The sequence below is a fragment of the Epinephelus lanceolatus genome, chromosome 22, assembly GCF_041903045.1.
Source record: "Epinephelus lanceolatus isolate andai-2023 chromosome 22, ASM4190304v1, whole genome shotgun sequence".
Lineage (NCBI taxonomy): Eukaryota > Metazoa > Chordata > Actinopteri > Perciformes > Serranidae > Epinephelus > Epinephelus lanceolatus.
The window spans coordinates 6,913,992-6,941,095 of NC_135755.1; the positions used below are offsets into that span (position 1 = coordinate 6,913,992).

The 27,104-nt window shown below is 41.0% G+C and overlaps 3 protein-coding genes across 4 annotated transcripts in view; all 3 read right to left on the reverse strand.

Annotated features, from left to right (window-relative positions):
• Positions 1 to 14,236, reverse strand: part of LOC117245930 (uncharacterized) — a 29,671-nt gene extending 15,435 nt beyond the window's left edge. Inside the window, exon 1 of the mRNA XM_078163898.1 lies at positions 13,989 to 14,236. Within this exon, the coding sequence (XP_078020024.1) occupies positions 13,989 to 14,181 (193 nt within the window). The 5' untranslated portion in view covers positions 14,182 to 14,236. The remainder of the gene's footprint in view (positions 1 to 13,988) is intronic.
• LOC117246323 (uncharacterized) lies at positions 2,229 to 3,519 on the reverse strand. The gene has a single exon (XM_033610181.2). It carries the CDS (start codon positions 3,257 to 3,259, stop codon positions 2,360 to 2,362), a length of 900 nt encoding a protein of 299 aa, XP_033466072.2. The 5' UTR covers positions 3,260 to 3,519; the 3' UTR covers positions 2,229 to 2,359.
• A 1,240-nt stretch (positions 14,237 to 15,476) lies between the features above and the next one.
• The window catches only part of LOC117250771 (uncharacterized), a 35,037-nt gene continuing 23,409 nt past the window's right edge, over positions 15,477 to 27,104 (reverse strand). The window contains exons 1-2 of one of the 2 annotated variants that reach the window (XM_078163888.1): positions 26,819 to 27,104; positions 15,477 to 17,974 (exon numbers count right to left, since the gene is read on the reverse strand). In XM_078163888.1, coding sequence (XP_078020014.1) covers positions 16,644 to 17,974; positions 26,819 to 27,011 — 1,524 coding nt within the window. In that variant the 5' untranslated portion in view covers positions 27,012 to 27,104 and the 3' untranslated portion in view covers positions 15,477 to 16,643. The remainder of the gene's footprint in view (positions 17,975 to 26,818) is intronic. The other variant, XM_078163889.1, reaches the window with a different exon arrangement.

Below are 27,104 nucleotides of genomic sequence, written 5' to 3' on the forward strand. Positions count from 1 at the left end.
GAGCTACAAATGTGACGTCTTAAAACAGACGATGAATCAGACATTTTGGCCCATTCGGCGTTCCATAGTGCACGGCTGTAGTAAGTCGCACTTGTGCTGTCGCGCCATCTTGTTCAAACAGTGACGTTCACAACAGTAAAGACTACAGCTTCTGGTAGAGATGACTTCATGATAATGAATCGCATGCGCATTTTAATAAAACACATGCGCATCTTTTAAAAAAAATTACATATGCATGTCACCTCCCGGTCTCCGTAGGAACATGATGGAGATTTTCAAGACCTAAATCACGTAGGAAAGAAGCAAGCACTCTCAAAATAAATCCACTCAACAGGTGCACGGCCAAAAGCATCAGAAAAAAAGAAAAGAAGCCAGCACTCACAAATGTCCTTTTGGTAAGTTTAATAAACCAACTTGGGTGGCGTTACCAGAAACACAGACGTTTCGACAGAAAGTCTTCTTCAGTGTCTAACTCAGGTTATGGAAGTGGTGTTTAAGTACGCTTGAAGCAATCAGTGCAGGTGTGTGGAAAGACAATTTACACTTCCGCCATACAATATAGTGCCAACTCACAGGCAAAGAAAAACACAACAACAATACAACAATCTTAAACACGTGTGTCACAGCTAAATAGCAGTAGACACACCGAAAATCAATATACATATGCACAATAAATTCTGCTCGTACAAAAAGGCACTGTGATCAACAGTAAAACATGTGTGCTTGAGGGGGCAACTAAAGTACCCAACTGTCAAATAACCATTAATTAAAATCAACAAATTGTCCCTCAATTAACAATCAGATCACAAATGCACAGTAAGAGGGATGAAGTACAAAAAGTCACTGAGTAGCTGTCCCTCAATTAGCAATCAGACCACAAATGTACAGTAAGAAAAATAAAGTGCAAAAAAGTCACTGAGTAGCTGTCCCTCAATCAGCAATCAGATCACAGATGCACAGTAAGAAAAATAAAGTGCAAAGTAGTCACTGAGTCGCTGCCAGTCAGTGACTTTTTGTACTTCATCCCTCTTACTGTGCATTTGTGATCTGATTGTTAATTGAGGGACAATTTGTTGATTTTAATTAATGGTTATTTGACAGTTGGGTACTTTAGTTGCCCCCTCAAGCACACGTTTTACTGTTGATCACAGTGCCTTTTTGTACGAGCAGAATTTATTGTGCATATGTATATCGATTTTTGGTGTGTCTACTGCTATTTAGCTGTGACACACGTGTTTAAGATTGTTGTATTGTTGTTGTGTTTTTCTTTGCCTGTGAGTTGGCACTATATTGTATGGCGGAAGTGTAAATTGTCTTTCCACACACCTGCACTGATTGCTTCAAGCGTACTTAAACGCCACTTCTGTAACCTGAGTTACACACTAAAGAAGACTTTCTGTCGAAACGTCTTGTGTTTCTGGTAACGCCACCCAAATTGGTTTATTAAATTTACCAAAAGGACATTTGTGAGTGCTGGCTTCTTTTCTGATTTTCAAGACCTAACCATGCTGTCCGACAGCCCTTTACTGATGCAGTTACATGATGCTCTCCTAAAAGCAATCAGACTTCACTGACAGAATCAGGAATTTTACCTCACAGAACACAATGAGTCGCTGGTCTTCAGCTGCCCTTCAATTGGACAGTTAGTTTGTGTTGTTGTGTGACTTTTGGAACCGACCTAACCATGCCTGTTCTCTTGTCTGCTTCTCCAAACTGGGAGAGTAAAGCTGATAACACACAATTCCAAATGAAGGCTGAGTCATGAAGATCGCTCAGCGATGTTTACATTTTGTTTTTTTTTAATAAATTTACAAAAATGTCTGAAAGAATGTTTTCACTTACTCATACTGGCTATTTTCTGCAGATTCTTCTATCTTCTAATCTATGTTCACATCAGTTTTAGAATTTAGCAGTCAGAGTAGCTCTCCTGCTCTGGATCCAAGTACAGGAAAGAGCCCTGCCCCTGAAAAGCAGCAAAAGTCCGGTCACCACCGGATAACAGGTTTTGACCCAGCTTGGCTGTCAGAGGGGAAATACTCCCCCTGGTTGTACAAGACTGATCTTGGTAAGTAAGTAAGTAAGTAAGTAAATTCATACATTTAAAACATATAAAACAGAAATGTTTGGCTCTGTGTCAGTCATTTATCTTTTTAAAATATTATTCCAAATAGATTTTTTTTGTGTGAATTATTCCCCACACTCAGAGCAGCTAAATGGTTTCTGTCCCGTATGAGATCTCATGTGTACTTTCAGAAGTGCACTTCGAACAAATGTTTTCCCACACTCAGCACAGCAAAATGGTTTCTCTCCTGTATGAGTTCTTGTGTTAAAATAAATTTTTTCAGACTGAACAGCTGAATCACGTTTCTCCCTCATGAATTTTCATGTGTGTCCGTAAATTTCCATTTCGTGTAAATGATCTCCAACAAATTGAGCAGCTAAATGGTTTCTCTCCTGTATGACATCTCATGTGTTTCTTCAAATCTCCACTCGAACCAAATCTTTTCCCACACTCGGAACAGCTAAATGGTTTCTCTCTTGTATGAGTTCTCATGTGTACCTTCAGATTTTCACTTTGACCACATGTTTTCCCACACTCAGAACAGCTAAATGGTTTCTCTCCTGTATGAGTTCTCATGTGTTTCTTCAGATGATCACTTCTACCATATGTTTTCCCACACTCAGAACAGCTAAATGGTTTCTCTCCTGTATGAGTTCTCATGTGTATCTTCAGATGTTCATGTCGACCATATGTTTTCCCACACTCAGAACAGCTAAATGGTTTTTCTCCTGTATGAGATCTCATATGTTCCTTCAGTTGTGGACTTCGAGAAAAGCTTTTCCCACATTCAGAGCAGCTAAATGGTTTCTCTCCTGTGTGAGTTTTCATGTGATTCTTCAAAACTACACTGTAACCAAATCTTTTCCCACACTGAGAACAGCTAAATGGTTTCTCTCCTGTATGAGATCTTCTGTGTACCTTCAGATGGTCACTTCGACCATATGTTTTCCCACACTCAGAACAGTTAAATGGTTTCTCACAAACAATCAAATCACTGACAGGGACTTCATCATTTTTCAGAGAGTTTAAACCTGACTGAGGTTCTCTGGTCTCCTTCCAATCATCACTGTCATCAGTCTCAGGTTCAGAAGATGCTCCAGTCTTGTCAACAGTCTCTGGTTGTAAATGTGTATCTGGATCTGAGTTCCTGGCTGGTTCTGCTCCTCCACAGTCCTCTCCCTCTGCTTCTGTTTCCATCTGTTCAGTGTGTCTTTCATGAAGCTGTGGGGACTGAGGTTTCTCTTCATCATCTTCACTGTTCACAGGGACAGGAGTGGATGTAAACTTGGTGATATCATCCTCCTCCAGCCCTTGAAGCTGCTCTCCCTCCTGACTGATCCAGAGTTCCTCCTGTTCCTCTTTAATGTGTGGAGGCTCTGGGTCCTCCTGGTCCACACTGGAGCTCCACTCCTGCTGCTCAGGGGGAACCTCTTCTTTAACCACCAACAGCTGCTGTACGTCTGCAGGGAACAGGAAACACACACCACACCACACACACATATACCCACACACACACACACACACACACACACACACACACACACACACACACAGATGTTACAGAGAATTGTTGTCGTTCATTCACATCACAGCTCAAAAACTCCTTACTGAACTTCTACAGATCTCTGAGCATCAAACAGCTTCACAGTGTTCACTCAGCTGTGTCAGAGTGAGTGAGGTTGAGATGAGCTTTAATTTCATAGCAGTCATTAACATGTACTGTTACTCTTGTCATGTCTGGAGGCTACAGTGTGGCTCTTTATTTACTCAAACTAAAGTGAATTATGTGAGAATGATTGTCCATAGGATGCGAGAGTTTGCTGTGAGTCAAGTTTGATTACTGGCAGCCTGAGTAAATAAGATGCTGTTAGTACATCAACTCAAGTAGATTCAGATTCAGATTTAGATTCAGAATACTTTATTAATCCCCGGGGGGAAATTGTTTTTGTTCCAATGCTCCGTGCAAAGTAGAAATAGAAATACAGCATGAATGGAAACAAGAGATAAAGATGAAGATATAAATAAGATACTAAAAAAGACAATGAAATAAATAAAATAAAATATTAAAGTAAACATTAAAATAAAATAAAATAAAATATTAAAGTAGACAATAAAATAAAATAAATAATAAAATAGTAAAGTAGACAATCTGAAATATATACAATGAAATGGTTGTAGCGTTATAAATGAAATAAGAATGAGTAATAATATTGTGTGTTTTGTTTTATAAATAGCCAAATGAGTCCGATCATCAGAGGCAAGAGTTGTACAGTTTAATGGCCACAGGTAAGAATGACTTCCTGTGGCGCTCAGTGGTGCAATTAGGAGCAATCAGTCTCTGGCTGAAAGTGCTCCTCAGTTCGACCAGAGCGTTGTGGAGAGGGTGAGAGCCATGCTGAAGTATCGCCCGCACCTTTGACAGCATCCTCCTGTCTGACACTGCTGTCAAAGGGTCCAGCTCCACCCCCACAACGTCACTGGCCTTTCTGATCAGCTTGTTGAGTCTGTTGGCATCGGCTACTCTCAGTCTGCTGCCCCAGCTCACCACAGCAAACAGAATAGCACTGGCCTCCACAGACTCATAAAACATCCTCAGCATAGTCCGGCAGATGTTAAAGGAGCGGAGCCTCCTCAGAAAATAGAGGCGGCTCTGTCCATTCTTGTAAAGGACTTCAGTGTTCTTAGTCCAGTCCAGTTTATTGTCAATGAACACACCCAGATACTTGAAAGTACTACTGCAGTACAAATTTGTGGTTCTTTTACTTCACTCGAGAATTTCTAAAAAAGTGTATGAGAGTGAGGCAGAGTGGATTAGGACTGGGTATCACCACTGATTTCCTGAATCAATTCAATTTCGATTCAAGGGGTCTCGATCCAATATCAATTTGACTCGAGATTTTTCAGTTACAAGACCAGTCCCTCCAGGATCTTGCGACAGAAAAACCTTGAATTTGGGGCCAATTTTGTCAAAAATTGCGATGACATTGCAGCAAATAACAAAAATTGCAAGTCAAGAGAAAGAAGAATTTAAAAAAAAATTTAAATTACTGCCTCCAAAAAATAAGTCATGTAATCACTTACTATAATAATCATACTGAATATTACAAAAACAGCTGCAAATGTTTCAGGTCTCTTGTTTAGTTTTATTTAATTAGTTTCAAAACATGGACTCCAATAAAGTTGCAAAAAATTCAGAGAATATTGTAGCCCTCAAACCCGACAGTGTGACTGTAAAACAACATGTAAGCTACATCTTCTGTAAACATAACATTTCAATAAATTCAACACATATTGTCTGCATTTAAACAGTGCAAATTCTTATGTCCATACAGAGAGTTTCTCCATACTGCAATGCTATTAGCGCATCTGATGACATTTCAAACGACACATTGGCGACGATTTCCGGTCAACCGTAAAATGCGGAAAAAAACATGGATAAACAGCGGGACTTTTGAAAAATTGCAAGCCCCAGCAAATATTGCGGACTTTTGTTTAATTTGCGTTAATTATTGCAATCGCAAGATGGCAATTTTTTGGAGGGACTGCAATACCAATTTTTGCTAGTATGTGAAAGAGATTCTCAGAGAACTAATCGTGTAACATTTACAAGGAAGTATTTTTTTAAAAAGAAGAAATTCACAACAGGAATAAAACGGAATATTTCATAATTAAATGTTGTTTCTGGAGCAGCAACAGTAATATTAAAACAGCAAAGTCACAATACAAACTTAATATCTCACTGGAAACAAAATAAAAATGTCAATAAAATAAATCATATTCCTGACATCACAGTACTGAGTGAATTTTCAAAGAATGAATAGAGAATACAGACATCAGTCAGTATCAGTCCTCCTGTCTACTGATGATGACTCACTGCCTGCAGGTCACATGACCACCGACTTTTTCCTCGAGCAGGTTTTATTGCACGCACAGTAACAAGTGTAGTTGTCATCAGCTCAAGTTATCTCCACCTCTCCGTCTCCACCGCGGCATCTTTACTCTGTGACTGTGTGTCTGTGTGCGTAAAAGTGGCGTGGCAGCCAGGACGCACAGACAGCAGGAGGAGACGCTGCAGCGCTGCAGACCTCTTCACTCACTGTGACTCCAACTGAGGTGTGTAAGGTTCTGAGAAGAGCTAAAAAACTGTAGAAATATACGCACATCACTTAGTTTGGGTGCTGGGCTGAATAAAAAACTTTAGAAAAAAGAGAGAAAGCCTGCATACTCTCATTATGCCCCAAAAAAACTTTACTAGTTAGTAGGAGTGTCCCCGACTTAAAATTTCCCCCTTTTACTCCGTGTGGTAACATCCCGAGAGGAAATATTAAAAATGCTGGGGTGTTGTTGTCATACAGTTGTCTACGGCAGCAGATCGTTCTGTGTTTTTACTGGTCAAAGTGACGGCTGTGATGGGAGAATTGGATCTCAGTAAAGGTCCATAAGTGGTCCATAACTTTAATTTTGGAGACAAAAAAATATAGGCTAAGTGCCCTGAGGTCCATTTCCCTTTAAAAGTGCTTGAGTTACTTTTCTGAGGGAGTAACGCAAGAAAGTAACTGGTTACTTTTTTACAAAGTAATGCAGTTAAATACTTTGATTACTTTTAAAGTCCGTGTAAAACAAATTCTGCTATTTTCTTCTAAACACATTAAATAGGTCATAAAAGTACTCCTCAAAATGTGTAAAAAAGCCTTTCAACCATTTAGAATGGAATTGTGGAGCTGGGCTCCACAAACTGTGTTTCTAGGTTTCAATTTTCTGGATTCAGTGGGTGGGCCTTAAATCATAGCCGCGTTACGTAACGGAGCTATCCCTGCTACAAACACGCCCCCTGAGGCTGTAGCAGTATAAATACACACTCTTGTACAGTAGGTGGCAGTATGCACCTGGAAGTTGTTTGCGCTCCACCAATAAATGAGAGAAGAAGAAGAAGCAGTAGTATAGAAAACCAGCAGTTTCACTATATACGTATATATATATATATATATATATATATATATATATATATATATATATACATATACATATATATATATATATATATACACGTATATATATATATATATATATATATATATATATATATATATATATACACACACATATGTATATCACATTTTTCACATCACTCTATCACCGTTTAGACTAATCTGATGTTTGTAAACTCTATAAACACAATGACTGAACAAACATTATTATTTCTGTGTGCACGTTTTGTAACGAACATGATTATTATAGATTAGCTGGGCTAACTGTTAGCTGTTAACTAAGACATCCGCTGGAAAAAATATTTTCAATCAGTGGAGCCGAACCGACACTCTCCCTCCCTGGATTACATCCTCCTGTTCCGCCGGCTGCCGGTGTGGGGTTACGTCTTTGTACAGTACACGGAGGCAGCTTCCCTCCCACGAGTGGGCGTGGACTGAATGGCTGCAGCCTGGAGTCATGAGACAAGAGGCTGCAGACATACCTCCGGTCACGCCCCCAGCTTTTCACAGCAGAGAGAAGTGCTTGTTTTTCCATTATTTAGAGAGCTAATTTTATATACTTAGCGATTTTTTTAATCTTTCAAATTTGGCTCAGCGATTAATGACACATATTTCTGTGATGTGACAAACTCATAACAGACATTTTTTGCTGCTTTACACGGACTTTAAACTAACCCTTACCCAACTCTGGTGTTAACAATTGTCTCCTCGGTATGTGAGAGATGCCACGCTGTGTTTCGCCTGCAGAAAATGCATAGCCACTGGACTCTTGGAGTCCTGATTGCATATGCTGCATCTCTGTTCTGCGATGCGTCTTTTTAATGCTCAATTCGTTTTCCCCACATATTTAGTAGTGGCGCATGTGATAATGCCTTTAAAGCCATAGTTGGTAATCCTGTTCAGAAACACTTCTTGTTATACTGGGTAAAATGGTCCTTCCTTCCTGAGAGTAGTCAATACATAATGTGTTCCGAAAAAGGAACGAAAAAAATCCAACCTCTGTGGCAGCTGCAGGCCTGTAAAAACTCTGACCAATCCCTGCCTCTCGGTGCGAATGGAAAGAACCAATCAGATGCCTTCATGTCTGGTCCTGCCCAAGCCCCGCTCTGTCCCTCCTCCCTGCGTGCACTCATCACGTGTGACAGTTGCCGGAAATATTCAGCACACTCCTCAGCAGAAATACCGAGTTAGCAGGAGTTTGCTGAACAATGGCAGAGAAGATGCAGCCAAAAGTATCACTTCCAGTGTTACTTGTAATGGCTCGCCCTGAAGAAAGAGAAGAAAGAACGTCGGAGGCAGAAAAGGCTGCAACGAAAAAGGCTTTGGATAAAGCGAGAGGACAAACCAGACGTCAACATTTGTGCAGCTTTTGAAAGGTGGAGACATCTGAGGGAGCTGAAGGGCCTGAAAAGTGATGCAGAGGTTGCTGTCTTTCTGTTGGACAGGTAATTATTTGTTTGCTTCGGGGGATCTCTTATTTTACTCGGCTCTCCTCTGCCCAGCTGAGTCTGACTCCTACTGCAGGATGCGTGTTCAAGTTTGTGGGGCTGTGGCTTTGGACGGAGCACTGACGGGAAGGACAGGAGGGGTAGAGCTTAGAGGAGGTGCCACTTTCAAATCTTGCTCGCTCTCCAACATTACCAACTATAGCTTTAATGTCAAAACGCTTCTGCGTGAAGGGATACGTAAAAGTGTGGCTCTTGGTGTTGAAGTTATACTGCGCGCAACTTGCACATCTGTAATTTCCATCTTGAATGTTGTGGATAACTTTGGATCACTGCTCAGGAGATACCAATGTTAAGTTCTGAAAAGAGCTAACCCATGGAAAGCAGCTGGCCCTGACAACATCCCCGGCCGTCTCCTGAGGGTCTGCTCTTCAGAGCTGGCTGAGGTCTTTACAGACATTTTCAATCTGTCCCTCTCCCAGTCATCTGTGCCTACATGCTTAAAGTTCACCACAATAGTGCCCATCCCCAAGAAAAACAGTATAATCTGTCTGAATTACTATCGCCTCATAGTACTCACCTCAATTGTAGTGAAGTGTTTTGAAAGAATAGACATGTCACACATCAAACAGGTCATTCCAAATACACTGGAACCACTGCAATTTGCATATCGCCAGAACCGTTCCACTGACGACACCATTAATGCAGCCATTCACACAGTCCTTTCACACCTCCAACACAAAAACACTTATGATCGAATGCTGTTTATAGACAACAGTTCAGCTTTCAACACAATCATCCCAGACAGGCTGGCTGACAAGCTCTTCACCCTTGGACTGACAACCCCCCTCTGCCGCTGGGTCCTGGACTTCCTTACAGACAGACCCCAGGCAGTCAGAGTTGGTACCAGGACATCAGGCACAAAGACAGTCAGTACGTTTACAAGCAGCTTGAGAAAATCAAATTATTGGTCTGAAACCGGACTTTTAAATGCATGTGAACAGCCTAGTCTGACTGAAATTGTGCTATCTGTAGCTCGACTAACACACCTAGATAATTTGATTGAAAATTAAACTATTGCTACATGTATTTCTGTAGTCCGATTTGGCGTTCTGCCCATGCACCACATTTTCTTTCGCAGGCTCTCACCCAGAAGAAGAAGCAGATGATGTAGCAGTAACTCCCGGAAAAACAAACAAACACCATGGCAACGGAGAAGCAGAAGACACACTTCTGGACGGATGAGGAAACTACATTCATGGTCCGACAGCTAAAGAAGCTAAACATTGTGAAGTGTATGGACCGGAGGTAAATGCGTAACACAGGTTTATTTTAAAAAGTTTCTGAACAACTGTCAGCTTCCTCTTCGGGTCAACCAGAAGTAGCTCAATACGCACTGTATTTAAAAGAACACAGCACCGACTTGACTGATTAGCCGAGCTAGCTAGCTTAGCTCTCACAAGAGATCATAAAGAAGGCTCAACAGAGACTCTTCTTCTTCTTCTTGAGGAAGCTGAGGAAATTTGGACTACCCTCCAAACTCCTCGGCAACTTTTACAGATGCACAGTGGTACGGAAACTGCACTGTTCAGGACAGAAAGGCTCTCCAGCGTGTCATTACAACTCAACTCAACTCAACTCAACTTTATTTATATAGCCCTTTAAAACAGCCATGGCTGAAACAAAGTGCTGTACATAAATAGACAAAGCAACACAGGGACATAAAATAATTAACAGGAAATAAATACTAAAATAATTGTTTATTGTTTTTAAAATAATTTAAAAACAATAAAACAATAAATAAAACAAACCATAAAACACTAAAACAGAAACAGAGTCTCATGCGGAGTTGAAAGCCAAGGAATAAAAATGGGTTTTTAGATGAGTTTTAAAAATGGACAGTGAGGAGGCTTGTCTAATGTGGAGGGGTAGCTCGTTCCACAATTTAGGAGCGGTAACGGAAAAAGCTCTGTCCCCTCTGAGCTTCCGTTTGGACCTCTGCACCCCCAGAAGCAGCAGATCAGCTGACCTGAGGCACCGAGCAGGAGCGTAGGGGTGAAGAAGCTCAGAGAGGTAAGGTGGGGCCAGACCATTTAAAGATTTAAAAACTAATAAAAGAATCTTAAAATGGACTCTAAAGTGCACCAGTAGCCAGTGGAGAGAGGCCAGGATGGGAGTTATGTGCTCCCTCTTACGTACTCCAGTTAACAGGCGTGCAGCTGCGTTTTGCACCAACTGGAGACGTGCGAGGGAGGACTGGCTGACTCCAAAATAAAGTGCATTACAGTAATCCAGCCGAGATGTAATAAAGGCGTGGATTACTGTTTCAAAGTGCTGTTGTGCAAGGAAAGGTTTCACCTTAGCCAGCTGTCTAATTTGGAAAAAGCTGGACTTCACTACAGAGCTAATTTGCCGATCCAATTTAAAATCACTGTCCATCTTAAAACCCAAGTTTGAGACGGCACAATTCATCTGCAGAGCAGCCCTCCCCCCACTACAGGACATCTACGACACCCGGGTCACAAAAAGGGCACTAAACATCATTAAGGACCACACCCACCCACAAAACACACTGTTCACACACCTGCCGTCTGGCAGACGCTACAGAAGTGTGAAAGCAAGAACAACAAGACTAAAAAAACAATTTCTATCCACAAGCCATCAGACGACTTAGCCGGTGATTACCTGTACATATACATATTGGACAATGTGACAATATTTGATACTATTTGCACAACAATCTGACTGTACGTAATACTTGCTCTCTTTTATATTATTACTTATTTCTAATTATCTTAGTTTAGTCAGTGTGTATTTTAGTGGTGTCAAGGCAACTCTTAAAGTAAGAATTTCATTGCCTGTAACCACCTTTACGTTTGCTGTGTACATGATAATAATTCTCTTGAATCTTGAATCTATCAGCTGGATAAGAATTTGTATTAAGTTGCTGCTCGAAAACTCAACAACATATTATTTTGGTTCTTCACAATAAAAGCTTATACGTAACAAATTAACAGGGGACTTTTATTGTGAAAATCTATAGGACATTAAATGCGTTGTTACTGAATAAGCGGAACGTTGTTAGCAGCCTCTCTTCAATAAAGGCAAGTCTAATAGAGAAAGATGTTGATGAAGAGCTGCAGACAAACAGCTCACCTCCAACAGGTAAACTTCTTCTACCTGCCCTGCTGTGGAAAAACACATGCAGCAAAAAAACAGGGAACTTAAACCGTGGATCAGCCCACTGCTTTAAAACGTCCTCGCTCGAGACCACCCATCATTAGTTTAAGACACAACATCAAGAAGGAAGACCTGTTGTAATGGAAATGCAAATCCCTGCTGTGCTGGGCTGATGGTCCAAACCAAGCCACGTCAAGCCAGCTCATGTCTGTCACAAAGGTATATAAGTGGCTGGAATCAAACACTACACAAACAAGCCACAGTGCCCTGCTAGTGCTGTTTGCTGTGTAAGATGAGAACCCCCTGGCAGAAGAGAGAGTTCGTCTCTTCTCCACAGAAGACACCGACAGAGTCTGACTTTTTATTTTTATCCAATTAAGACACAAAAATGACTTGACTCAACTTGCTTGAGACTTGAAGGTTAAAACTTGAGACTTGCTTGAGACTAGCAAATGTGTGACTTGACAGATACCTGACTGAGGTTCTCTGGTCTCCGTCCAATCATCACTGTCATCAGTCTCAGGTTGTAAATGTCTATCTGGATCTGAGTTCCTGGCTGGTTCTGCTCCTCCACAGTCCTCTCCCTCTGCTTGTGTTTCCATCTGTTCAGTGTGTCTTTGATGAAGCTGTGAGGACTGAGGTTTCTCTTCATCATCTTCACTCTTCACAGGGACAGGAGTGGATGTGAACTTGGTGATATCATCCTCCTCCGGCCCTCGAAGCTGCTCTCCCTCCTGACTGATCCAGAGTTCCTCCTGTTCCTCTTTAATGTGTGGAGGCTCTGGGTCCTCCTGGTCCACACTGGAGCTCCACTCCTGCTGCTCAGGGGGAACCTCTTCTTTAACCACCAACAGCTGCTGGACGTCTGCAGGAAACAGGAAACACACACACACACACACACACACACACACACACACACACAGATGTTACAGAGAAATGTTGTCGTTCATTCACATCACAGCTCAAAAACTTCTTAGTGAACTTCTACAGATCTCTGAGCATCAAACAGCTTCACAGTGTTCACTCAGCTGTGTCAAGGCCAAAACACACCTGTGGTGAACAACTGAAGACCCCCTGCCCCTCCCTTGTTAACCCCTCGCTCACGGTTAATGCACTTAAATTGAACGCTCTACAGAGCAGCATCCATGTCTCCCTGTGACCTGCATTCATGGACAGCCAGGTAAAGATAGTGTTTGCCCTCAGTCTTGGTTTTGTTTGTTACTGTAGTGAGATTAAACTATTAAAGCATCTCATACAGCCAGCCTAATTTAGGCAATAACCCACCATTTACCAAATTTAATTAAACCAAGTTTAACAATAAGTAAGCTCGTCTGGCATAACATCAGACCATCTCCCTCCAACTCTCTGGCTGACTCTGGTTCACCAACTTCCTGCTGTGTTCAGAGACAGATGCTGAAATGCTTTCCCACTTCCACATATCTTTAAAAAACAAAACTCAACTCAAAATAGTGTTGAGATCTCCCACAGTGCAACTCTGATAATTCATTTAAATAAATATAAAATGCAGTTTGGTGCTGCATGTCTTGTGCCAAGAGTACAGAGAGGGAGAGGAGTTGGAAGCTGCAGCTGCTGCAGGAGTCTGTTCTCTGAGATCTTTAAAGAATATCTAAAGCTTATTTAGGGGATAATCTGAAGTGTATGGACGTGAGTATTTAATAAAGAAAGAGCAGTTTGCTCATATATACAAACTGTATTGTTTACTAATTATTGGGCGGTGGGTTGAAGTTTAAAAAACATGAATTTAATTGTATTTCTGAACCAACAGGAAATAAAGAATTTAGCTGCATCCCAGGTTAAATTAAAGGGTTCTGATGGGAAAGTAACAAGAGAAAGTATAAAATAAGCCCTGCATTTAAGGCCTTAAGAAAAGACCCATGTTTGTAGGAAGGTGAATTTGATGTAAACAAACCAAACTACCCCCATAAGACTCTTTTCTCTTCAGCTCTCTGTTAACTTGTAGTTTACTTGAGTATTTCTATTTCCTGCTACTTTATACTTCTACTCTACAACATCTCAGAGGTTCATATTGTACATTCATACTACACTACATTTGTTTAACAGCTGGAGTAACTTTAGTGATTCAAGTTAACAATACAAAATATGACGAGAATAAACAATGATAATCATTTAAGGATGGTAAAGCTAACGACACCAGAGAAGCTAACGACACCAGAGAAGCTAACGACACCAGAGAAGCTAACGCGGCGTTTAAACATCGACAGACTGAATATTTATTGAACAAACCTGCAGTTATATCATTAATAATGAACTTGTAATGTTTAATGAACAAACCTGCTCTGTGTAACCGAAGCTGAGGGTTTAAAACAGCGTCCAGTAGTTTCCGTTGTCGCTCGTTCTCCTCTTTTGATCGACAAAGTTCCTCCTCGTACTCTGCTATCGTTCTTTCAAACAGCCCAAATATCTCTTCAGCAGCCGCAGTTAGTCGCTGCTTCACCAACGATCTCAGCATTTGGACTTTAGACATGTTCACACTTTAAAAACACAACAAAGACACTCTGCTAACACACGTTTCCATCAGACGCCATCTTGTTCAAACAGTGTGACGTTCGCGACAGTGAAGAGTACAGCTTCCGGTAGAGATGAGCTCATGGGCTTCAAAATACAAGTCCAGAAGTGTTACACGGAATTGCGGGCTGATAAATGATTAAAATACACTTACTCAAATGACTTTTATTGAACTGTTCCAGTTGATTTTTAGTTTACTTCATTTTATTTCACATATGCAATTTAGAGTTTTGGAGTGGCTTTATCGAGGCACTTTCCAGTGTATACCCTAATCCATTAGTTAGGGTATACAGTAAGTGTAATTATTATTATTATTATTATTATTATTATTATTATTGTTATAAAATTAGATCCGAAAATAGGCCCCAGGTTGAAAAAAACATTGGTTCCCCTTTAATATTTTGCTAGGCTGACCAAACGTACTCTTTTGCCCTGACTTGTCCACTTTTCACGTCCTGTCCGGGGCGTCCAGGGGGTGTTTATAAATTGATGATAATGTCCGGTTTTCCTTGTGTGTGTGTGTGTGTGTGTGTGTGTGTGTGTGTGTGTGTGTGTGTGTGTGTTTTAGAGGGCGGCACAGGCCGCATATTTCTTTCCGAAACCAACCCGAGCCTGACATTATTTAATTAGCACTGAGTTTGTGTCACAGTTGTTATGGTTACAGACTATGTAACAGGCCGGGCGTGCGCCACGGGTGCTCCACTGAGACGGAGACCTCCGTGTTTGAGACAGGAGCGTGCGGCGGGAGGTCCGACGCTTCCAGCGAGGGGAGAGCAGAGCGATAGATAATAACATCTATCTATCTATCTATCTATCTATCTATCTATCTATCTATCTATCTATCATTCGCTCTGGGGAAGAGGTAGAAACAAACAGCCAATGTGGCAATTTATACATTTTTGATCCAACCCTGCCGATCCGTGGAAATCAAAACATGAGTTCCCCTGTGTTCGTTTGTTCATTACTGAGGAAAGGTTACATTTAAAATAAAAGTGTTTAAATTTAAAAAAAAAAATTCTCCTGATCCTTATTTCAAATAGGTTTTAAAAAAACAATTATTATCAATATCGACTGATATGAAACACTTATATCGTGATACATTTTTCAGCCATATCACCCAGCCCTACTACAAAGATGGAAAAAGAGTAAGACAATGATAAAATCCACACAGACCATGTACACAAGTACACAAAATTAAGATCACTAAATATTAGCAGACAGTTTACACAGGGAATCCATAAGTGTAACATCAGAATGATTCAATCCAACCTTTAATATTCTGATGGGCAGTTTACACAGATAGTCCATAAGTGTAATATTCAGGAAATAAAATCAAATCTTTAACTCATAATCCATCAGTATAACTTTTTTCAAAAGCTGAGTGTTGCTCCATTGTTATCTGCTGTGTTAGTGGATCAAACCATTGGCAGATGGTGATTTCTTTCTGATTCTTAATAGTATTGTTTTCTTGGCTATAGTTCACAAGAAGGACAGAGCTGCCAACTCTTTTCCAATGAAAGTAGCTAGCACTAGCTCCAAAAAGTCGCTTAAAGTCTCCGGATGACATCATATGCTTACATGGATGCTGATGACGTCTTCGCAGACTGAATCACCGTGACCTTGATCTAAACCTTCCAGGTAGAAACTGCAAACTGTTGTGAATTGACTTTTGGAACCGACCTAACCATGCCAGTTCTCTTGTCTGCTTCTCCAAACTGGGAGAGTAAAGCTGATAAGACACAATTCCAAATGAAGGCTGATTCATGAAGATTGCTCAATGATGTTTACATTTTTTTTAATAAATTTACAATAATGTCTGAAAAGATGTTTTCACTTCATTCACATCATTATGGCCTATTTTGTGCAGATTTCTTTTTTTGTAAAGATATTTTTGGGGCATTTTCAGCCTTTAATGGATAGAACAAACAAGTGTGACAGGGGGAGAGAGAGAGGGACTGACATGCAGCCAAGGGCCACAGGCTGGAGTCGAACCCGGGCCGCTGCGGCAACAGCCTTGTACATGGGGCGCCTGCTTTGTGCAGATTTCTTAAAAAAAAAAACTATGATCAAATCAGTTTTAGGATTTAGCAGCCAGAGTAGCTCTCCTGCTCTGGATCCAAGTACAGGAAAGAGCCAAAGTTCTGCATACCCTGCCCCTGACAAGCAGCAAAAGTCCAGTCACCACCAGATAACAGGTTTTGACCCAGCTTGGCTGTCAGAGGGGAAATACTCCCCCTGGCTGTACAAGACTGATCTTGGTAAGTAAGTAAGTAAGTAAGTAAGTAAGTAAGTAAGTAAGTAAATAAGTAAATACATACATTTAAAAACATATAAACATAAATGTTTGGATCTGTGTCAGTCATTTCTCTTTTTAAAATCTTATTCCAAATAGAATTTATTTATTTTGACTGAACAGCTACATCACTTTTCTCCCTCATGAATTTTCATGTGTGTTTGTAAATATTCATTTTGTGTAAATGATTTCCCACATTCAGAGCAGCTAAATGGTTTCTCTCCTGTATGAGAGCTCATGTGTACCTTCAAATCTCTACTACAACTAAATCGTTTCCCACACTCAGAGCAACTAAATGGTTTCTCTCCTGTATGAGATCTCATGTGTACCTTCAGAAGTGCACTTCGAACATATGTTTTCCCACACTCAGAGCAGCTAAATAGTTTCTCTCCTGTGTGAGTTCTCATGTGTTTCGTCAAATCTCTCCTACAACAATATCTTTTCCCACACCCAGAGCAACTAAGTGGTTTCTCTCCTGTGTGAGCTCTCATGTGTCTTCTGAGATCTCCACTTTGACCAAATCTTTTCCCACACTCAGAGCAGCCAAATAGTTTCTCTCCTGTGTGAGATCTCATGTGATTCTTCAAAACTACACTGTAACTAAATCTTTTCCCACACTCAGAGCAGCTAAATGGTTTTTCTCCTGTATGAGATCTAATGTGTACCTTCAGATGTGCACTTCGAACATATGTTTTCCCACACTCAGAGCAGCTAAATAGTTTCTCTCCTGTGTGAGTTCTCATGTGATTCTTCAAATCCCCACTTTGACCAAATTGTTTCCCACACTCGGAGCAGCTAAATCGTTTCTCTCCTGTATGAGTTCTCATGTGTCTTTTCAGATCTCCACTGTAAGCAAATTGTTTCCCACACTCGGAGCAGCTAAATGGTTTCTCTCCTGTATGAGTTCTCATATGTCTCTTCAGATCTCCACTGTAACCAAATCTTTTGTCACATTCAGAGCAGCTAAATCGTTTCTCACCAACAATCAAATCACTGACAGGGACTTGATCATTTTTCAGAGAGTTTAAACCTGACTGAGGTTCTCTGGTGTCCTTCCAATCATCACTGTCATCAGTCTCTGGTTCAGAAGATGCTCCAGTCTTGTCATCAGTCTCAGGTTGTAAATGTGTATCTGGATCTGAGTTCCTGGCTGGTTCTGGTCCTCCACAGTCCTCTCTCTCTGCTTCTGTTTCCATCTGTTCAGTGTGTCTCTCATGAAGCTGTGAGGACTGAGGTTTCTCTTCATCATCTTCACTCTTCACAGGGACAGGAGTGGATATGAACTTGGTGATATCATCCTCCTCCAGCCCTTGAAGCTGCTCTCCCTCCTGACTGATCCAGAGTTCCTCCTGTTCCCCTTTAATGTGTGGAGGCTCTGGGTCCTCCTGGTCCACACTGGAGCTCCACTCCTGCTGCTCAGGGGGAACCTCTTCTTTAACCACCGACAGCTGCTGGACGTCTGCAGGAAACACACACACACGCACGCACGCGCGCGCGCACACACACACACACACACACACACACACACCCACACACACACACACACACACACAGACATCAAACTTCAGACTACAAACTTCTACAGAAGACCCCCTGCCCCTCCCTTGTTAACCCCTTGCTCATGGTTAATGCACTTAAATCGAGCGCCCTGCAGAGCAGCATCCACGTCTCCCTGTGACCTGCATTCATGGACAGCCAGGTAAAGATAGTGTTTGCCCTCAGTCTTGGGCTGTACCCGAAACCACATACTATACTAGAAGTACGTACTGATATTGCCAAAATGTAGTATGTAGTATGCAAACAAAAGCAAAATCTGCAGTATGCAAAAAATACCTGGATGTCGTACTGATTTGGAAAAATTCCACAGTGTGCATCAGACCAGTCCACCTCGCCTACTGTTTCCCACAATGCAATGCGCCCTTGACCGGGAGCAGTCAATTGTCGTAATGGCGGACAAGAGTGATCAAGCCGGGAATACCGCGGAGATTTTATTATTTTATTAAGCGTCATCCCGTACTGTACTGTGCGCATGATATTATTTTATTAAGCGTCATGCCAAATCTTTGATACCTACCTGACTTAACATACATAGAGATGCACTAAATCATGTTGTCTGTAATGTAGCTATAATAAAAACCCAAACTTGTGTATCTTAATAAGATAAAATGAAATTCAATATAGACTGATCTGTTCATTTTAATACATTTATATTTATTGAAATTTTGATGTCTGTACATTAAGAGTCCCAGAGGTAGCGCTGCTGTTTCAATTCAATTCAATTTCAATTTCAATTTTATTTATAAAGCCCAATATCACAAATCACAATTTGCCTCACAGGGCTTGACAGCATACGACATCCCTCTGTCCTTACAACCCTCGCAGCGGATAAGGAAAAACTCCCCAAAAAAAAACCCTTTAACGGGGGAAAAAAACGGTAGAAACCTCAGGAAGAGCAACTGAGGAGGGATCCCTCTTCCAGGACGGACAGACGTGCAATAGATGTCGTACAGAACAGATCAGCATAATAAATTAACAGTAATCCGTATGACACAATGAGACAGAGAGAGAGACAGAGACAGAGAGAGACAGACGGTAATGACAATAGCTTACAACAACATTAATGAAAGTAATAATATTATAGTTATAGTTCTGGCTACTGTGGTACAATATGTTGAAAGTATGTATTAATATCTGGCAGTATACATGTCTGACAATAATCATATGTGTATAATAACAGTAGAAGTATGACTAATGACTAATGATGACAGCAGCAGTAGGAGGCATCTGGCAGGACCACGGCAGCAGCACAACCACACACATCACGCTATCCAGGCACCGCTGCGATACGAGTTAATCTGAGAGACAGTGGAGCACAAAGGCTCCGGAGAAGAAGCCGAGTTAGTGACATCCAGAATGGCCGAGTTAGCAAGATGCAGTAATAGAATACGAGAGAGAGAGAGAGAGAGAGAGAGAGAGAGAGAAGGAGAGAAGGTGCCTGGTGTATTATGGAGGGTCCTCCGGTAGACTAGGCCTAAGTCAGCCTAACTAGGGGCTGGTACAGGGCAAGCCTGAGCCAGCCCTAACTATAAGCTTTATCAAAGAGGAAAGTCTTAAGTCTAGTCTTAAATGTGGAGACGGTGTCTGCCTCCCGGACTGTAACAGGAAGATTATTCCACAGGAGAGGAGCCTGATAGCTGAAGGCTCTGGCTCCTGATCTACTTTTGGAGACTTTAGGGACCACGAGTAACCCTGCGTTCTCAGAGCGCAGTGTTCTGGTGGGATAATAAGGCACTATGAGCTCTCTAAGATATGACGGAGCTTGACCATTTAGAGCTTTATAAGTTAACAGTAGGATTTTAAATTCAATTCTGGATTTTACAGGGAGCCAGTGCAGAGAAGCTAAAACAGGAGAAATATGATCTCGTTTCTTAGTTCCTGTTAGTACACGTGCTGCTGCATTCTGAATTAGCTGGAGAGTTTTTAAGGACTTACTAGAGCTACCTGATAATAGAGAGTTACAGTGATCCAGCCTTCAGGTAACAAAAGCGTGGACCAATTTTTCTGCATCTTTTCGGGTCAGGATAGGCCATATTTTCGCAAAATTACGCAGATGAAAAAATGCAGTCCGTGAGGTTTGTTTTAAATGAGAATTAAAAGACAAATCTTGATCAAATGTTACTCCGAGGTTTCTTACGGTAGTGCTAGAGGCCAGAGCAATGCCATCTAGAGAAACTATGTCATCAGATAGAGTCTCTGAGTTGTTTGGGGCCAAGAACAATAACTTCAGTTTTGTCTGAATTTAACATCAGGAAATTGGTGCTTATCCAGGTTTTTATGTCTTTAAGGCAAATATGAAGTTTAGTTAATTGATTACTTTCTTCTGGCTTCATAGATAAATACAACTGAGTATCATCCGCATAACAATGGAAATTTATAGAAAGATTTCTAATGATGTTGCCTAAAGGAAGCACATATAGAATAAATAGGATTGGTCCGAGCACAGAACCTTGCGGAACTCCAAAACAAACTTTAGAACGTAAGGATGATTCATTATGAACGTCAACAAACTGAAAACGATCAGATAAATAAGATTTAAACCAGCTTAGTGCAGTACCTTTTAGGCCAATTAAGTGATCCAGTCTCTGCAGTAGAATTTGATGGTCAATAGTGTCAAACGCCGCACTAAGATCTAATAAAACAAGTACAGAGACGAGTCCTTTGTCTGAAACAATCAGAAGGTCATTTGTAATTTTAACTAGTGCTGTCTCAGTGCTATGATGCACTCTAAATCCTGACTGAAATTCCTCAAATAAATTATCATGGATAAACTCACACAGCTGGTCTGCAACTACTTTCTCAAGGATCTTTGACATAAAGGGAAGATTAGATATTGGTCTATAGTTGGCTAACACCTCTGGGTCCAGGGTGGGCTTTTTTAGTAGAGGTTTAATTACAGCTACCTTAAAAGACTGTGGTACATAGCCTGTTAATAAGGATATATTGATCATATCTAATGTATGAGTGTTAACTAAAGGTAAGACTTCCTTAAGTAGCCTAGTTGGGATGGGGTCTAAGAGACACGTTGATGATTTAGATGAAGAAATCACTGCGGTCATTTCTTGAAGAGAAACTGGGGAGAAGCAATCTAAATATATATTAGGTCTTACAGCTGTGTTTGAGGTTAGATAGGTACTATCTGAGGACAGGAGGTCATGAATTTTGCCTCTAATAGTTAGAATTTTGTCATTAAAAAAGCTCATAAAATCATTACTGCTAAGGGCTAAAGGAATATTAGGCTCAATAGAGCTGTGACTCTCAGTCAGCCTGGCTACAGTGCTGAAAAGAAACCTGGGGTTGTTCTTGTTTTCTTCTATTAAAGCTGAGTAATAGTTTGCTCTGGCATTGCGGAAGTCCCTCTTATAAGTTTTGAGACTGTCTGCCCAGATTAAACGAGATTCTTCCGGTTTGGTTAATCGCCAATTCCTTTCAAACTTTCGTGATATTTGTTTTAATTTACGGGTTTGAGAGTTATACCAAGGAGTGAAGTTTCTTTGCTTTGTTAACTTCTTTTTAAGAGGAGCTACAGAGTCGAGTGTTCTGTCCAGTAAAAACATGAAGCTTCACTTTATATTCAGACAAACTAATGTGGCAGCTACAATTGTTAGATTTCATCTATGAAACCAACATTTATCTTCCAAAAGGATTTATATCAGCCAGCAGTAAATCTCCAAAGAGCAGCAGGTCAGTTCATCGGATTGCTTTCTCCCCGGGATGACAACGGAGGTTGAACGGCGATCATCTCGGTATTCCGGCTGCGAGCTGCTTGCTGCTCCCGGCCAGCGGCTCCCACAGCAGCTCTTCTCATCCCCGAATACGTCGGAGCAAATTTCCAAACAGGCGTTATTTGGATAAACTGACCACGTGTTGGGGATCTAAGCGGTTACTTTTACGCCTGAAAAAATATTAAAACTTAATAAAGTGACATATTAACAGCGCTACAGCGGAAATTAAAATAGCTTTTAGCCTGCTTTGAACTCTCCGCTTTCGTTGTCGGCTGGTGCAAAATGCATTCTGGGATACTTGGCTGTATACGGCATACTGTGAACACATTTTGTATGCAGTATGCAGTACATACTGATGTAGTATGTAGTACGTTAGTATGTGGTTTCGGATACAGCTTTGGTTTTGTTTGTTACTGTACTGAGATTAAACTATTAAAGCATCTCATACAGCCAGCCTAATTTAGGCAATAACCCACCATTTACCAAGTTTAAATAAACCAAATTTAACAATAAGTAAGCTAGTCTGGCATAACATCACACCATATCTCTAAAAGAGAATGGAAAGGAGTAACTTGGAAGGATCTGGTAGGCAGAATCAGGAAAACATAAAATGCATTGTAAGATTCGGTGACCAGCCGGGAATGAGCAGGGTTAATCTGCTAAAGTTAACCAAAATGCTAAATAGCTAAATATTGGAAATATTGATTTTGCTAAGGTACTTCTTGATGGAAACCTTTTAATTGGATGCAACAAGGAGGAGCAGGCAAGTTAGGCTCTCAAACTTAAAGAGATTGGGGGGATTAAAGTGGTCAGTACGAGCAGAGTAGGAGGGACAGGTAGGTAGCTTCAAGGTGCAGGGAGCAATGCAGATGTGCAGGTTGTGGAGGGAATCATGAGTATGATAAGTGTGGTGAGGGAGTGCAGCCAAAGTGCTGCAACTGTGGACAGGCCCACAGCGCCGCCTACAGGGGATGTGAAGTACTGAAAAAGGAAGTGGAGATACAGAAAGTCAGAGTGGAAAGTAAATTGTCTTATGCTGAAGCTGCAAAGCAAGTAAAGAGACAGGATTTGGGTCAGAGGGTGCATCCATGGGGTCCAATGGAAGGAGCCAGTGAGATTGTAAAGGAGAGTTTAGTGGTTGAGAAGAAAAAGCTGGTTACATTTATCGCAGGTGTAATTAATAGCACAGCGGGAGCGGAATCTAAAACGCAAAAGATTCAGTTGATAGTAAAAGCAGCAGTGCACAACCTTGGACTGGTAGGAGTGGCTTGGGAAGAGGTTAGAGATGAGCTCCAGGCAAGATCCAGTCAGGAAGGATGTGGTTAATACCTTTTATGGTATTGATACTCCAGTGGAATGCAAGGTCTCTTATTGCAAATGGGCAGGAGTTTAAGAGTTTTATTGAAGGTTAAGTGACAAAGCCAGATGTAATATGTGTTCAAGAGACTTGGTTGAAGCAACACTTAGATTTTGTATTACAAGGGTATGTTATCATATGTCAAGATAGGGAAGTAGAGAATGGTGGTGGGTGTGCGACATTTATCAAACTAAATATACCATACAGAGTGTTGGGAAAGGGAGACGGTCACAAATGTGTAGTGGTGGAGGTGTGGTGTAAGGGAAAGGAGGTTGTGATAATAAACTATTATAACCCATGTAAAAGGATTGAACTAGACCTGTTGTTAGGAGTTCAGGGTCAGGATAGGCATAGGGTAATTTGGTGTGGGGATTTTAACGCACACAATCCACTTTCGGGGGGCGGGCACCTAGATGTTAATGGCCAAGTAATAGAGGCTCTTTTAGAGGAAAAAGAGTTGGTGTGTCTTAATGATGGGAGAGGTACTAGGGTAGACGTACAGGACAAGACTCTGCTCTGGACCTGACGCTGGTGTCTAATACTTTGGCTAAGAAATGTAGTTGGGAAATATGGGATGAGTCATGTGTTGGAAGTGACCACTATCCAATTATGACAGCTGTAGATATTGAGGTGGAAAGATTATCAACACGAGGAGGGGGAAGGTGGGTGTTTGAAAAGGCAGACTGGGAAAAGTATGAGGTAATTAGTGAAGAAAGAGTGGCAGTAGTTGATGAAAATCAGGATATTGATGAGTTAAATGAGAGTTTTTGTTCTAAAATAATTGAGGCAGCCTTAGAGTCAATCCCGAAGAGTAGAGGGAGGATGCTAAGGAAAGCTGTTCCATGGTGGACAGAAAAGTGCAGTAGGGCTATAAAACAAAGGAACAAAGCATTTAGACTTTTGAAGAAGAGTCATAATTATAATCATCTAGTTGCGTATCAGAAAGCCCAGGCTGTAGTAAAGAGAACGATAAGACAAGCAAAGAGAGAAAATTGACAAAGTTTTTGCAATAAGATTGGAAGAACAACTCCGGTAGGAAATGTATGGAACACGATCAAGAGAATGGGGGGTAATAGAAAGGAGTGGGAGTATCCAGTTTTAGAATCTGAAGGACAACTAGCAGTTACTGACAGGGATAAATCAGAGATGATGGTCAAAGCATTTGTCCGAGTACATGGTTCAGGAAATTTGACAGAAGATGGAAGAAGAAGAGAAATAACAAAAAGACAACACTTAGATTCATTAGAAAGGAGTATGACTATGGAGGATGAGTCAATTAACTCTCCATTCACCCTAGATGAAATGAAGTGAGCTATTTGTAAATCAGGCAATACTTCTCCAGGAAAAGACCTAGTATGTTATATAATGTTGAGACATCTTAGTAACAGGGCGTTGAGTAAACTTTTGGTTCTCTATAATAAAGTGTGGGAAGAAGGAAGGCTACCAAAAGCTTGGAAAGAGGCTGTAATAGTACCTATAAGGAAACCTGGGAAGGATCCTTCGAAGCCCTCTAATTATAGGCCAATAACCCTCACATCAAATGTATGTAAGATCATGGAAAGAATGGTCACTGAAAGGTTGACATATTTTACAGAAAAGAAAGGAATGGTGTCGCATTATCAAAGTGGGTTTAGAAAAGGAAGGGGAACCTTGGATCTTATCATTTGCTTAAAACATGAGATTAGAAAGGCACAAATCAATAAAGAGTCAGTTATAGCAGTATTCTTTGATGTTGAAAAGGCTTATGATATGATGTGGAAAGATGGACTTCTGATAAAGTTAAAGTTAATGGGGTTAGGAGGGAGAATGTTCAATTGGATAAAGGATTTTATGACATAGGAAATGAAATATCGAGTCAATGTGTGGTGGTAAATGGTACCCCGCAAGGGAGTGTAATAAGCCCATTCATTTTTTCAATTATGATTCATGATTCATTTTAGTGGAAAGGTGCAAGAAGCCATCGATAAAGTTGAGCAGCGGGCAAATGATTGGGGATTTAAATTTTCAGTAGAGAAAACAAATACAGTTGTTTTCACAAGAAAGAGAGCTCTTCCTGATGTTAGCCTGCAGATGTATGGAAGAATATTGGAGAGGGTGAAAACTTTCAGATTCTTGGGAGTTCTTTTAGATTCCAAGTTAACATGGGTAGATCACATAAATAAAATAGTTGAGAAATGCCAGAAGGTTTTAAATATCATGAGGTGTTTAAATGGGGTGGGATGGGGCGCTAGCTTCTCATCATTAAAAGCCATCTATGTGACAATGATCCGTCAGCGTTTGATTATGGGAGTGTGGTTTATGGTTCAGCCTCAAAAAGTCTGCTAGAGAGACTGAATAAAATGGTGATGGAAAATTTCTACGTCAGCCCAACAGTGTTAACTCCAGAAGTGGAACCATGGAAGCTTATTACACCACAAGTAGACTTGTACCTCCTGGACCTCAGGAAGAGAGAGAAAGGGAAGACAGACTTGGTGTCAAATTTCTTAGCTCATGTTAGCCAGCATTACCCTCAGTACACTCAGATATACAGATGGGTCTAAAGATCCAGAGCAGCAAACAACAGGGGCTGCTTTCTCTGTTCCATGCAGAAAGGTTCATGTGGTAAAGTGTTCCTCAGATTATTTGGGAGTTTACACTGTAGAGTTGTGGGCAGTGTTTTTGGCATTGAAGTGGATAGAAGAAAACAAACCAGGAAATACCCTAATATGTTCTGATTCTGTTTCAGTGCTGAGCAGCCTGACATCCTTCATATCCAGCCGTCAAGATATCCTGTTCCAGATTTTGCAAGTACACGCCAGAGTCATATAGCAAGGTATGCCTATTGAATTTATGTGGGTATCGGCACATGCAGGTATAAAAGGGAATGAGGAGGTGGATAAACTGGCTAAACAAGCACTTCAAAAGGAGACCATGAATACACACATTTCGTTAAGTAAATCAGAAATCAAAACAATAATCTGGAATAAATCAGTGGAGGAATGGCAGGGGAGGTGGGACAATGAAACAAGGGGAAGGTTCTTATATAGCTTTATCAGTAATATAAAGTCAACAGACAGGAATATAGGAAGGACAAGGAGGGAGGAGGTAATATGCAATAGGATTAAATTAGATCATTCCAATTTAAACAGTACACTACACAGAATAGGAAAACACCCAACTGGTTTATGTGTACACTGTCAGTCAGAGGAATCAATAACACATGCAATCACAGAATGCAACACTTACAGCCAAGAAAGACAACATATGAAGGAGGAGTTACGGCTTTGATCAGCGAATATAATGTGACTTGGGATGTAAGCTGGCTCCGTTATGCAGCAGATCCAGCTGTCGCGCCGTCATCAGAAAAAGACGCCGCTTTACGTGACGCTTAAGAGTAAGATCGTCTCATGTCTCTTAATCAGCAATCCTCGCTCCTCACTCCTGACTCCTTGCATGTTTTCCTAAGTGGGAGGGACTAAACAGTTAGTTAAGGTGGCTAGGTTAGGTGGTTAGCAGTAATTTTAAGGGACTTGGGACGTACCCGAAGAAGAAGAAAACGGCGCCAGAGAAGCTAACGACACCAGAGAAGCTAACGCGGCGTATAAATATCGACAGACTGAATATTTATTGAACAAAGCTGCAGTTATATTATTAATAATGAACTTGTAATGTTTAATGAACAAACCTGCTCTGTGTAACCGAAGCTGAGGGTTGAAAACAGCGTCCAGTAGTTTCCGTTGTCGCTCGTTCTCCTCTTTTGATCGACAAAGTTCCTCCTCGTACTCTGCTATCGTTCTTTCAAACAGCCCAAATATCTCTTCAGCAGCCGCAGTTAGTCGCTGCTTCACCAACGATCTCAGCATTTGGACTTTAGACATGTTCACACTTTAAAAACACAACAAAGACACTCTGCTAACACACGTTTCCATCAGACGCCATCTTGTTCAAACAGTGTGACGTTCGCGACAGTA

Excerpts from the sequence above, each read along its gene's own strand:
- LOC117246323 (XM_033610181.2), bottom strand. The coding sequence starts at position 3,259 with ATGGAAACAGAAGCAGAGGGAGAGGACTGTGGAGGAGCAGAACCAGCC.